General features: G+C 36.3%; 1 protein-coding gene across 1 annotated transcript in view; it reads left to right on the top strand.

The window, feature by feature from the left end:
* Positions 1-15100, top strand: part of THSD7B (thrombospondin type 1 domain containing 7B) — a 1008764-nt gene that overhangs the window by 621921 nt on the left and 371743 nt on the right. The window contains exons 12-13 of the mRNA XM_036746882.1: positions 5766-5960; positions 10867-11130. Coding sequence (XP_036602777.1) covers positions 5766-5960; positions 10867-11130 — 459 coding nt within the window. The remainder of the gene's footprint in view (positions 1-5765; positions 5961-10866; positions 11131-15100) is intronic.

Here is a 15100-nt window from a genome sequence, read left to right as displayed (position 1 = left end):
TGGTAACTGTTTTTGTATTGCTTAGACAGACAGCTGGCAGCCTGCCTACTGATTTGTGTTGTTTTGTCATTTATGTAATTTCTGTTTGTAATTTCTGTTTGTGTTTTCTCTTGAAGTTCAGGGTGCTGACTTTTTCCCCTGACCTAAGTGAATGATATATGTATGTTTGATTAAAGTGAGATTGCAAACCCCTTAAAGTTGCTTTCCTTAGAAAAGCAGATCAGATACCCTGTGCTAGCAGCCCTCCTGTGTGCTGATGCTATTGGCCTTACACCTCCATGGCAGCTACTAATAATGTTGTTACAGGGCCAGAACACAAATATAGAATAGAGAAAAGGAACAAAATATATCATAAACTCAAATATAGAACTTAAATACAAAGTAAGAAAGAAAGCATGTTGTATGCATAGCAGAACATAAGAGAGAATTCAAAACATATAACAATAGATTTTCATTTCAAGAAAGCATATATGATAAATAATATATGTTGTGTTGAGAATTGTCCATCTTTTCTTTGGTTCCTTGTGAGTTTTCTTTTGTTCTCTGCTGTGGACTTTTTTACTTTGTTCTTTTTTTCCCTCCCCCCACCCCACCCTTGAAGGCTACAGTAAAGTTTAGATATGTTTCTCTATAGCAATAAATATATACATACACATATACATATATATATATAGACATATACTTTCCCAAACATACTCTTCTCCTGATCTTTGTTTTTATATTTGTGCATATCTCGTTTCCTATCTCTCCTGATTCCTCTACTTTACTTCTACCAACTACCTTGTCCTCCTATTACTTGCCTATCCCACTCCAAGGATCCCAGCCCTATCTTCCCATTCCCATAAATCTAAACACCCTTCTATACACCCCTTTTACCCATTCCCTCATCCTCCCCTCTAAAAATCGCTCCCTTGTCCTCTCCCTACTCTCTATACTCCTACCATTTTATTTCTTCTAAATTTAGAAGACTTTTATATTTTTTCTAAATACATATGTATTTTTCCCTCTTAAACCCATTCCTGATGAAAATAGGTTACCAGAACTACCAGCTCTCCTCCCCCATCTAATTCCTCTATATCTTTTCTTCCTCTTGCACCGCAATTATATAAAATAGTTACTCTTTTTAGCTGTTTGTAAATGGTTTTACTTTTTAAATTCATATCATACTCAGGTTTACCCCCCTCTTTCTTATGAGCTCACCAATTATTAATAAGAATTTTAGACATATGTTTTACATTTTACGTTATGTAAAAGATAAATAGTCTGTCCTTATGTATCCATTATAGTCAGTCTTTGGTATGTACCTTATGCTTCTCTTGGTTCTTTTGTGTCAAATCTTATATTAAGTTCAGGATTTTTTTAAACAAAGTCTTGAAAGTCTGAAAGTTTACCAAATGTCCAATTTTTATTTCGTTCAAGGTAATACCTAAATTTGCATGGTATGATATTTTGGCCAGAGCCCCAGGTCTTTTGCTCTTTGATATATCATGCAGTCCTTTAATGTCTCTGCTGCTAAGTCTTGTGTAATTCTAATTGTGACACCATAATATATAAATTGTTTTGATCTTGATGCTTTTATTAATTTTATCCTTGAGATGTGGGTTTCTGAATTTGACTATGATATTCCTAGGAGTTTTACTCATAGGATCTCTTTTACGTGGTGTTTAGTGGATTTTTTCTATTTCTACTTCCCTGCCTTGCTCTAATGCTTCAGGACAATTTTCTTTAATTATTTCTTATATTACTGTATCAAGATTCTTTTTTTGATCATAACTTTCAATTAGTATGATTATTTTTATATTTTCTCTTCTTGAATTATTCTCAAAAATCTGTTGTTTTTCTTATATTTCACTTTCTTTTCTATTTTTTCATTATTCAGGTTTTGTTTAATTATTTCTTGATCTCTTATAATTTCACTGGCTTCACTTTGCCCAATTCTAATTTTCAAGGTGTGATTTTCCTCCTTAAAATTCTAGATCTCCTTTTCTAATTGGTTGATTTTCCTTTCATAACCTACTTGTTTTTCTTGGATTTATTTTTTTTAAGTATTTCCTCCATCTCTGTCATTTGGTTTTTAAAGTCTTTTTAAAGATATTCTACAAATTCTTGTTGGGCAGGTGACCATTTTAGGCTACTCTTTGTTAGTTTCTTTACTTCAATAGCCTCCTCTGAAGATGAACCCTGGTCATCTCTATTCCCATAGGTTTCTAGTGTTGGATTCTTTCTCCTTTGCCTGTGCATTTTTGTGGTGATAACTTGATTTTTGTAATCACCTCTAGCCCTGAAGTATAGGAAATCGTGGCTCTTGCCCCAGATCTTCAGTTCTCCCCTCTAGCCTGGAACCAAAGCCAAACCTCCAACCTCCTGTAAGTGCCCACAGCCAGGGGCTTTCTGCCCCACTGCTTTTGCACTCACCAGGTGTGTGCTGGTTCCTTCTCGCCCCTGACATTCTTCACAGCATAGCTGGAGTTCCTCATCATCAGAGGTTTCCTCAATCTTCCTGGGCTCAAATGCAGACTCCCCTCACTATCCCTGGTCATAAAGTTCTTTTGGCTAGAATGCAGGCAGCATCTCAAACCAACTAACCCCAGGCCTTGCTCCTAGTTGTTTAAGTGACTTGCCCGCTTGGTGTTGAAATGGAACCTAGCCTGGAGATGTTTATTCCTTGAATGGACCAAACATGGTCCTGGGATTTTTCTTCATATCTTCTCAAACTGTCGCAGGAAGATCGTGGTTTTGCCCCTATTCTTCTTTGTTTCCATCCACACTTTGTTCACCCTAAGGTGCTATTTTAACTCTTTTGTGGAAATCTTGAGAGCTTGGAATTTTCTGACCTACTCTGCCATCTTCCCAGAATCCTCTTGGCAATTATCTTTTACAATATCTTGAAATATAATCTCTCTCTCTCTCTCTCTCTCTCTCTCTCTCTCTCTCTCTCTCTCTCTCTCTCTCTCTCTCTCTCTCTCTCTCCATCGTGACATTCAGAGACTTCAATGATTTTTCCCTCTTCTATCTATTTTCCAGGTTAGTTATTTTTGATATTAGATATCTTACATTTTCTTCCATTTTTCTCAGCAGTTTGCCTTTGTTTTTATATTTCTTGTTGCCACAGGGAATCATTAGTTTCTTTTGGTCCATTCTAATTTTCCAGGAATTTGTTGTTTGGCAAAGGGTTCATATCTCCTGTGTCAATCTGTTAATTCCCTTTCTATTTCTTTCATAGTTCTCATTTATTTTTCAGTTCCCCCTAAGTATTCTTATTTCACTTGTTAAAGCAAAACAAAACATTCTGAACTCATTTCAACTTTTGTTTCATCTCTTACAGATAATATAGTTAAGTTTGTGTTCAAGCTGTGTTATTCTCTGAGGCAAAGCATGTCTATATTTTGGGGTCATTCTCTTCTGTGTTTGCATCTTGAGCATACCTGCCACTATAATAGTTCATTATGGTAAAGATATTTTTCCCCATTCTTCCAGCCTACTTCCTGACTTCAAATGTGATGTTAGGGCTAGACTCTGGGTCATTTCTAGAGGGAAGATTTGGGCTGGTCCTGTTGTTGCTTTCTTGGGGTACTAAATGTGAATCTGTCCCAGGATCTCAGGGACAGGGGACTCACAAACTCACTGTATTCAAAATAGTCTTACCCAGAGCAAAATCTGATTGCTGACCACTGGTCTAAGCCCTGTTAAGTTCCTAACCTCGGTTTGGGTCTGTGCAAGAATAGACTGCTGCTGGAATCAGCCCTGATCAGGTAACTGGAAAGCTCTTTTGGCTTAGAGCAGCAGAATTATAGTCTCCCCTTTGGGTGCTGATCTGGATATTCCTATGCAGGCCAGGCAAAATAAAAATCTGAGCCACACCACTTGCTGCTAGCTTCTGCATTTGCTCCTTTTCCCACACACTGCCCATATATTCCCTACCTGGGAATGCCCTGTCTCATTCTACTCTGGATCTGTAAGCAGAGAATGACTGGGGTAGTGGGCAACATAATTGTTGGTTGACAGCTGTCATCACGGTGACCTGGTATAGGTCTGAGACCAACTCTTGTCATGGTGTATAGCCTCAGGCCTAGCATTTTCTGCTCAATATGCTCCTAGACTGACCAGAGCCCAAAGATCTACATTTCTGTCTCCCTGTGCCAAACTGGGCTGAACAAAGAACTCATTGTGACTTTTGAATTATCTTACATGATTTGTTTTGGAGAACCTTCTAGATTTGTTAAGAATTTGTAGAGAAGCATTTACCACATTGCTTCCTTTTTCTCTGCTATCTTGGCTGTACATCTCATCAAATATCTCTTGTCATATTTTATCCCTGCCCCCACAAAAAAGAAAAAAAATGCCCAAGTTCTAGTAGTAGCTAATCTCCTTGATGGCAGAGATTTTTAGTTTTATTTTTGTATTTCCCCAGAGCCTAATTCAGTGTCTTTTACACAGTAGAAGCTGAATATAATTTTGTTGAAGTAGATTAGCTATAAGTAGTTCAGAGAACAAGGGATAAAATGCCTTTGTGGACTAATAAGTTGTTTTCTAAAAGTAAATCTGGGAAAGAAAATGGTCCAATCTATTTTGTTGTATACCTATTTTACAAGTATTTCAATATTTCATAACAATAATGTCGTGCATTTATTTATGTAAGTTACCCTTGCTAAAAAATAATAAAAAAAACTTTAAAAATGTTTTTGTTTGTTTGTGAATGGCATAATAGAGATCTGGCCCTCAAGCCATGAATACCTGAATTCAATTCCTGCCTCTAACATACTGGCTGTATGACTCTTTGCAAGTTATCTCTAAGTTCTCTAAGCAGCTCTAGAAGACTCTCTTACAGAGTTGGTGTCAATGTGGGAAATTATCGTCCAGAAGTTCTCTATAACAAGGAAATCACAGGTTATTTCCCTATCTTTATTTGCTATTTGTAAACATTTTACACCTCACCTAGGTGGTCTTACGTATTCATTTTCGTTATTCTCATGAGATTTCCAATAGAAACTCCTACACTGGGGCGGCCAGGTGGTACAGTGAGTAGAGCATCAGCCCTGGAATCAGAAGGACCTGTGTTCAAATCCGGCCTTAGACACTTGACACATTTGCTAGCTGTGTGACCTTGGGCAAGTCACTTAACCCCAATTGCCCTGCCAAAAAAAAAAAACTAAAAAAAAAGAAACTCCTACACAAAGTAGTAACGAGTCACATTTTATTGACTGATTTAGTTATGTGTTATCTCCATCTTGGCTCTCATTATCCCTATACCTGGAATGATTTTCTGCCTCAATTCTGCCTCTCAAAATCTTTAGCTAAATTCAAGACTCAGCTCATGTGCTTACCTCCATCAAGATCTCCCTACTGAAATTACTTTCTATTTATTGTCCTTGTGCATCTTATATATCCCCAGTAGACTCTTCATGCAAATGGCTCAATATAATCTTTGTGGCCTCAATATACAGCACGGTGCTTTGTACGTGGCAGGTATTCAACAATAATACTAACTAGTATTTATTCAGTAGCTCTTTTAAATTTGCAAAATACTTTTACATATATGATCATATTTGAACTTCACAAACCTGTTAAATACATACTAGAATTTTTACTATTAGCCCCATTTTATAGGAGCATTGAGTGAATTAGTTGAAGCCACAAAGTTATAAGCTTTTCAGGGCAGTGTTGGAATGCAGGTCTTCTTGATTGCACCCCCTGCACTCCAGCCACACTGTTTAATAAATGTTTATGGAATTAAACTGAATTAGTAATCTTGTCTTGTATTTTAGCTGTCACGTGTCTCTCTGATGATAACCAGTCTGCAGAAATGATTGACTGCCTTAAGTGGGCAGGGGACATACCTACCCTTGTGCAAGAGTGCCACGTCCCCTGCCGAGATGACTGTATGTTCACTCCTTGGTCAAAATTCACCCCATGCTCAACAGATTGTGACACAGTGAGGACCCGCCGCCGACAGTTGACAGGTAGGCTCTGATTCTCGTATTTTGGTGTCAGATAATGAAATAGTTGTTTCTGAAGAAATTCGACACCACTGTCAAATATCTGATTTATTTTAGCACGTAGTTGGAAAGTTACTTCAGGAGTCTATCAAGTTAAAAATATATTTTGTTCCAACATTTATCATCTAGTTCTAGTACTAAGATATATTTTTGGTTATTGTTTTCTATTTGGATTATTTTAGTGTTCTACCGTGAGGACAACCATAATTCGAGAACTAAGAATGACAAGAAGGGTAACAAATAACCACAGAAGAATAAAGCTGAATATAACTTGAAGAATTAAGCAAAAATGATCATTCAGAAACATATGTACATTTTTAATACCAGTTGCCTTGATTTGGAAACATTTTGTCCATATACACAATTTCAAAGCATATTTCAAACTCAAATCTTGGTATTTCCCACAATTAAATTGTTAAAGAATTTTGGAACACATATTTCTCTATTGCTTTCTATTAAGTGTGCTGGGGGTTTTGAGCCTTTTTGAGACACCATCTCGTCATCTTTAAGATGAGAAAATTGAGCCAGGTGACCTTTTAGTGTTCCTTCTAGCACCAAATCTATATGATACAATATGATATGATATGACATATTATACCATATGATGTGATGTGATATGCTCCAAGAATTTATTATATTTATTGTATAAAAATAACCTTTGATTTCTACTATTTTATAGAATAGATGTTTTCATTTATCTTTCACCATTTCATATATTCCCGTAAGTAATCTGATTTTTTTAGAAAGTAAAATCCTTCTAAATAAATACATTTTTTAATAGGACTCAGAGTACATAAATATTGGACACTTTAAAATCTTTGTTCACCCTCACACACCAAATGACACATAACCAATTAGCACATATATACATAAATATTATTAGAGTTTAAACAATTAGAGGGCATTTTCTTTTAAAGTGAGGAATTCATGTAAATTGGCAATTAGTTCATTTCTCTTGATGATTTCCATTTTATATCTGAACGTTGAAAGTAGGAAAAATGTGAAAGTCTTATGAGATTTCTTCATCTTAGGCCTGAATACAGTGAGCTATTGGATTTGTAAAACTTTAATGGATTTGATTTTATTCAATATGCTGTTTTATGCAAATATTGAAATTGTTCATTTTCAGCACCATTTAAAATAAGCATGATCAATCTAAAAGATTCTTATGTTTTGGATTCTAAGCAAATTTAGAATTTATTTTTAAATTATTAACTTACAGATTTATAGCAAGGTGCTTGCTATTTCTGTGGTTCTGTTTGTAGTATGCCAAAATAACAGGTCATTTCATGTGTGTCCATGGTCCCAGGAAGGAGGGGAAGCTAGTCATCAATGGGAAAAAAATAAGTCAAACCAATTATTTGCTGTTTGAGTGGAAAAATTAACCAATTGACTTTTAATTTTTCTATTTTTGAAATAATTACTTTAATATTATGAACCTGTGTTTGCCATAAGTTGAGACTAAAACTAACAAAGAATCACTGGCATATATACATCCCCACAACACACACACACGTGTGTGTGTGTAAAATCATAGACTTTGCGTCTCTCATTGCCTAAAACTTGGTAACTATATCAATCGCACCAGATTTGACACTAGATAGAATATTCTGTCATCTTAGTCTTTGGCCCAAATCATCATCTGGGTTTTCTGCACAGTGGTGCAAAATTCATTTATTAAGAAAATAATGGATTTTGAAAATAATATTTTTAATCATAGAGGCCATTCTAATAAGCCAAATAATTCAGGAGATTAAGTGGATAAACAATTCAAGAAATTTTTTAACCATAAAGACATCAAAACATTAAAACTATGGTCTGTCTAACCATGTTCCACTTTTCAAGTAGTATTTTTCTTGTCACGTAGACACAACAACAAACACATAAGAAAACACTGTCAATCTTTCAAGTGAGGGAAAGGGATTGATTATGTTACTTGAATTGGTCATTTAATGAAAACTAATATAGCCTTTGACAAGAACTTAATTAGTCTATATGATCCCATATGTTAATTTCTTAATGTGAAAATTATTTATTTTCTGTGAGACTCTTACCTCCAACAATAATGAAATCCATTAAAATTGTAATCCAGTGTAATGAAAGATATATTAATTTTGGCTGAAAAATCATTCTTTAGAATAATCTGATAGAATACTTAAATGGAATTTTCAAACAATGTTTATGTTTCTATTTGTCGCCAGTTGTTCTTCTTCCTACTATTTGCCATCACGTAATAGAAAGTCACGATATGGTAGTTGCTTAAATTAGTTGTTAGCATCCATCTGCTATCCACATTAAATCAAATAGAATCTACCTTCCATTACTCATGAAACAACTCATAATTTCTGTCTGTTCTTCTAGCAGATGATTGTATGTGCTATATCATTGACCCAAACAATCCCTCAATCTTTAAATAGCCTTTGGATAAAAAAAAATTAAGTGGCAAATGTGAAACTTTGGTTAGGTTTTTCAAATAGAAGTGAAAAGTATAGCATCAAAATCTATCCACTCTATTTGCTGAATTCCAGTAAAAATGGACAATTATGTTTTGATTGTGCCTTTAAGTATGTCTTAAAATTGTCCTTTAGTTCTTTGACCAGTTATGGTAGAGCTGATGTTCCTGTCTGACATATTCACTTGGCACTAAAGGACAGAAAAGTTAAACAATAATAGGTCTGTTTAATGGGATTCAAATTTTCTGCAAAGCTGTGTTTGAAGATGTAATTGGTGGGAGAGGAAATAGAAGATGGTATTAGACCAGGAGTGGGGAACCGATAGCCTCAAGGCCACACATGGTCTTCTAAGTTCTTCAGTATAGCCTTTTAACTGAGTCCAGATGAAGTAATCAAAGCTAACTACAGCCATATTTAAAAAATGCTCTAAATCACTATTTATTGGAGAAATGCAAATTAAAATAATACTAAGGTGCTACTTCATACCTATTAGATTGGCTAATAGGGCAGAAAAGGAGAATGATAAATGTTGGAGGAGATGTGGCAAAATTGAGATGCTAATGTCTTTTTGGTGGAGTTATGAACTGATTATAAATATTTGGGCACAGTTCCAAATTGTTCTAAATATTTATAGCAGCTCTTTTCTGGCGGCAAGAATTGGAAATTGAGGGGATCCGCATCAATTGAGGAATAGCTGAACAATTTGTGGTATGTGATTGTGATGGAATACTAATCTGATATGAGAAATGATGAGCTACATGCTCTCAGAAAAACCTGGAGAGACTTACATGAACCAATGCAAAGTGAAATGAGTAGAACCAGGAGAACATTGTACATTGGTAAGATAATCAATCTTCTCAGCAATACAATGACCAAAGATAACTTTGAAGGACTTATGAAAAATGCTATCCATCCCCAGAGAAAGAATGGACAGAGTATGAATACAGATCAAGCATGCTTTTTTTTTGCTTTCTCTGTTTTTCTTGGGTTTTTATTTTGGCCTATATTTTCCTTTTTTACATGAGTAATATGGAAATACGTTTTTCATGGTTGTACATGTGTAACTATATAAAATTGCTTGCTCAATGAGGGAGATGAGGAGGAAGGGAGAGAATTTGGAACTCATTTTAGAAAATGAATGTTGAAAATTTTTTTATGCAATTGGGGAAAAATAAAATATTAAATAACGGTTTTTTAAAAAATGAATACCCCAAATGGGGTCATAAAGAGTCAGACATGACTGAAATGACTGAACAACAAAAATCATGCCCTCCACACCTTCCTAACCTTCGCCACCACTTAGGAGATAAGGTAAGTGAGGCTTAGAGAGATGTGACATCCACTTACCTAGCTTAATTAGTGACTGTCACTCTTATTATCTCTGTAGCACTTTGTAGCCTCCACAATATCACAGACAAGTAGATGTGGTGCTATTAGCTGACATAAAAATGGTGAACTCATTTATCAACCTCACCCAAAGAAAACCTTGAAAACAATCCAACCACTTTCTTTTGCCATATGCAAGTGAAAACATCACTCAATTTCTATTAATATGCCCAGTGAGAAAGAGAACACTGAATCAAGAAAGCTAAGATTTATTTCCAACTCTGGTAAATAGCCTGTTGCCATCAAAATGTCATCAATATCCATTCCAACTGGGAGTTTACTGAACAACATCCATGTTTGCCACTCTTTACAGCCAAGATGATTGAATCTGCCACTGTAATGGATTCTAGCTTAAAAGGAATTTCACCAGTGTTGAGGGTGAGAGAAGAACATGACAGTAGGAGAAAAAAAGCAATCTTTTTAATTTGGTTATCAAAATCCCTCCAAATGCAAGATATTGCTTTTAATTGTAATAAGCTCTACACAGTTAAACATGATTATTTTAATATGTATTGCTTATGTGGAGTATACTTGTTTAATTCTGCTTTGCAAAGTCATTTTAAAAAAAAAAGGTTACTGCTTATTTGACCATTCAGTAGGTCTCCCTGGCAACCATTGATTGCAAGGGGAATAGAGACAAAGTAATCAATTTGTTTTCATCAGCTAATTATGGGGAAAATGATATTACATAAAGTTACCAAGAATTTCTTAGCAGTACAATTATTGTATCAGGCTTGTTTCAAGGGTTTAGTGCCTTTCTCCAACATAAAACAGTTCTCTGAATTCCCTTAAGCACTTCAGTTGCCCTGGGAGATGCTTCCACTGTCACAGGCTTTAGAAACATGGGGAAAGCAGGGTGGGGAGCAGGTGGGCAGGTTTTTGAGGAGAGGAAGTGTCCTTTATATTTGCACATCAGATTGTTTAAGGTTTAATGAGCTAAATGTCCTTAAGAATAAATAATGTGATCGGCCTTTATTAGAAAAAATCAGATGTGCCATTAACAATTAACACAGTGTCTCTTGTTGGAACAGGGAAAAGCAGAAAGAAGGAAAAATGCCAGAATGCTGAAGTTTATCCCCTTGTTGAAACTGAAGCATGCCCCTGTGAAGTATTCACATACCAACCCCACGGAAACTGGTCTGAGTGCATTCTTCCAGAAGGCAAAAAGGAGCCTCAGAGGGGCATGAGGTTGCGTGGAGACACTAAAGCCTGTGGAAAAGGCATGCGCTTGCGAGCCATAGTTTGCTCTGACAAAAAGGGAAGGCTTGTTGACCCATCTTACTGCAGCAGCTCTGGTAAGGGGATGAGTGAATGAAACTAATGGCTTTGAAGTTTCGGTCTGTACAGCAGACAATGTAATTGCCCATTTCCATCACAGGCAGTTGACTTGGTCCTCAAGACCATTACAAGGGGGAGAAAAGGGAGCAGTAGGTATTGTTGTGCCCGTTATCTACATGAGAAAATGAAAACACAGAAAACTTCTGTGACTTGTTGAAGTTCAATCAGATGGTCAGCAAGAAAACTGGGGATAGTGCCCTCATGTACTAATGGCTACTCTCATTTTTCCCTATTGTATTATTCTGTCTTTCATAAGATAAATATAAGCAGCAAACTAGCTTCCACTGGTTATTTAGTTTGTGGATTGTTCAGATTGTTCTTGTGATTCTTCTGGTTATTAGGTTTACCCTTTGTTAATTTTACTGCATGCTGATTGCCAGAGAGATATCAGAACAGAAGTTTAGAGAGGAGATAAAAACTCCAATCAGGTGGTAAAAAAATTTGTAATACATTTGCCAAACAAATCTTAGCCAACAAGTGATTCATGTGTGTGTTTTTGTGTTACCTGAAACTTATGAAATTAACTTATAAAAAACCCTTGAATAGAATTATATGCTAAGAAAATATTAAATTAGAAGAAAGCATAAAGATCAAATAAATAAAATAAAATAAATAACTCAAATAAATAAAATAAAGTCAATATGAGATATTTAAATTAATTGTTCAGGACAAAAAAAAGAGGAAATTGACAAGATTAAAGACATGGAGCATTTTACCATTTATTCTTAGGAAAGTTTAACCGATAATGAGGAGTCTAAAAGAACCCAGGCCAGGAGACACAATATTCTCATCAAATGTAGATACGTGACAGGCAAGGAAAATTCAACGTTAGCTTATAGTCATTTGCAAGATATTACTGAAAAAATTTAAGATTATGAGAAGTACTGTTTGGCAAAATAGTGAAGAATGTTTGAAGAAAGAGAAAAAAAAACAACAGGGGTGGAGCTAATTTCATCCTGAGAGTATTTGTAGATTGTTATTGTTTGTTCTTCATTCTTGAACAGGACCATGGCATCAGGAAGGCAATGTCTTGCCTTGCAAGTGAATTGAATTTAAGTGAGGGAGGACTATGAAAAATCACCAACCTCATTTTCTCCTCTAGAGCCATCTGGGGCCATCAGTGGTGAGATACAGATCAGGATGACTGGAGATGGTCCCAGATGCAGTGGGAGGCCTTGGCCTTTTTAAGCTGAGGTCTTTTCAGGTTCTCACTTTGATTCATGCAATGACCATTCAGTGATTAAGGCTAGGTAAGAAAAGAGCCAAAGAATGGCCCCTTTTACCTAATAAAAAAAAATCAATCAATCAGTCTGGGAGGGGAAGACCCTTGGGGTTTCTAGCCAAAACAGAAATACTTGCTATTTACACTCACTCTGAGCCACGGTAACACAAATAATGACCAAGTGAGGCTTAGGTTGAGACCTCTTACTGGCTAATCAAATGTAGCCAGAATAAATTGGGTTTAAGCCATGGTCCTTGAGAAAGAAATTTAGCCATTAAACCCCAAGATATCCTACAAAGTTTCAGCAATTAAAATTTACATTCCTTTGGGGAGAGCACGTGCAGGTAAGGGTATGATACCCTCTGTGGACAGAGGGAGAGGTAGGAGGGAAGGGGAGTGAAGGAAGAAGAGAAGACAAGGAAGGAAGGAAGGAAGGAAGGAAGGAAGGAAGGAAGGAAGGAAGGAAGGAAGGAAGGAAGGAAGAAAAGAGCTCGGTTGCCCAACTGGTACTGGCCAGTTGGCTTCCCTGCAGGGCAGCTCAGACTACTCACAGGTTGTTGTTTGTTCTTCATTCTGGAAGAGGACCACGGCATCAGGAAGTGATGCTATGACTTGCAAGTGAATTGCCTTTAAGGGAGGGATGTGCAAAGTTACCATCCTCACTTTCTCCTCCGGAGCCATTTGGGTCCAGTAGTAAGATATAAATCAGGATGACTGGAAATGACCTCCATTTGTAAATTGAGCTGGAAGTAAAAGAACAAGCAGATGTGAAAAGGAATATATTTTCTATTGTTTGTTTGCAAATGGTGGGGATAGTAGAATCATAACTATGGTTCTGTTTTGTTTACCAATTCAATACTAAAATCCTCTGGCAAAGGGATACAAGAAGTCAGAAAAAAAGCCTCTAGACCTAATCCAAATGTAAAGATAGGGTTATATTCCTTCCCTAATTAGAAAGCCATTTTGTAATCTGTCAGTCTAGTGGTAGAAGACTTCCAGGTTGGAGGAATCTAGTTCCAGATCTGTACTCAATCCCCTGGGAGAAAATCACTTGGGGGCAGGAGACAGAGAGGTTTGTTTGTTTGTTTGTTTGTTTTTGTTTTTTTCTCTCTTTGCCTCTACCTTTTCATCTCTGTCTCTGTCTCTCTGTCTCTGTCTCTGTCAGTCTCTGTCTGTCTGTCTGCCTGTCTGTCTGTCTCTCTTTCTCTCTCTTACACATTTCCCTCATTACTCTCATCCTTCATTACTCTTTTCCTTTAAGTTCATGCCAACTCTCCCCATATGTTCTGTGTTTTTCAGTGGGAGAGTTTTTCCTAGACTTTTGGGGGAAAGGTTTCATACGGAATGTTCTAATTGACATATATTGGATTGTTAATAAGAAGCACAATGTTGAGTATTTATGAGTAACCAGTACTACAAACCCAATCCGTCAGGATTATTCCTGGGAAAGAGAGAAGGAGAGGGAGAAGGGAAGGATAGAGAGAGGGAGAGGGAGAGAACAAAGGATCGAAACCACCTTCTATGAGACCCAGTCAATGTAAGTAGGATTTGGAGAAGATCCAGTAGATTCCCAGGAATAATGGGATCCTGCACAAATATGCATAGAAGACATCCATGCTAGAAGTATTATAATTTTAAAGATATTTAGAGAGCTTTTTTTGGTGTATCTCAGAACTTAAGTTTCCAAAAGAGTGGAAAGGTCAAGGGTGGTGTTTTTACTTTAAAAGAGTAAATGTGAAGACATTTTCAAGAACAACCCCCAAGTAACTCTTTTCTCATGTCTATAAGATATTTATGATCATGATATACATATTTATTAAGGATGCCTTTGATGAAAATATGAGACAGATTGATTGCCACAGCTAAATAACTGAGAAAAGTGTAAAGAATTTGAGATTCCCTAGGTCTGGTGCTCATTGGTTTTGTTTGTTTGTTTTGTTTTGTTTTATCTTGTGACTCAGTAGAACAGTATGTTATTTGAAAATATTCTCAAGACAAAAGTCTCCCATACACATATTTAAAAAATTTCTGTGAGAAATACTATTATGTCGATATCTCAGTGACTCACTAATTAATAATATCAAGCAAAGAATCATAAAGGGAGAGATAGTTTGCTAAAGTATTGACTAGGGTCGTGGAGTATGACTGAGACTCCACCAGAAAAAAAAGAGATTCTCTATTGATGATAGGATTCTGCAAATGGTCCTGTATTGAGAGTTTGGAGCTAATATCCTAGAGTCAGAAAGGTCATCATTTTATCATGCCTATTTTGTATTTTTTTAATCTATTTGTGTTAAGGCTATACTGAAAAAGAGAAGACCGGCAGAGAGACAGACAGACAGATACATACATACATACATACATACATACATACATATATGCAGAGGTGGGATTCAGCTGGTTCCTACAGGTTCAGCAGAACTGATGCCTAATTTTATGTTGAGTTCCACCAATTGGTTGTTAAAATGGCACTTGTAATCAGGGTTCTCTCTAAGGGGGGGTGCAAATTTACATTCCTTTCTCTTTTTTAATGTTCATCTGTGCAACAGCATTTTCTAAGTGCCCGTAGTAATGTTCATAGGGAAGTATCCCTTGCTTCCCAAGGTGAGAAACTTGTTTGATCTTTTCCCCTTTCCATTGTCCCTTCTCCCTGCCTTCCTCTCCCATTCTTTCCTGGGGGTATCTCCTGGCTTCTGATTCGTCCA

Source organism: Trichosurus vulpecula, chromosome 2, assembly GCF_011100635.1.
Source record: "Trichosurus vulpecula isolate mTriVul1 chromosome 2, mTriVul1.pri, whole genome shotgun sequence".
NCBI classification, from domain to species: Eukaryota; Metazoa; Chordata; class Mammalia; order Diprotodontia; family Phalangeridae; genus Trichosurus; species Trichosurus vulpecula.
Note: the sequence above shows the minus strand (reverse complement) of the source record. Positions and strands in the feature narration are given on the sequence as shown.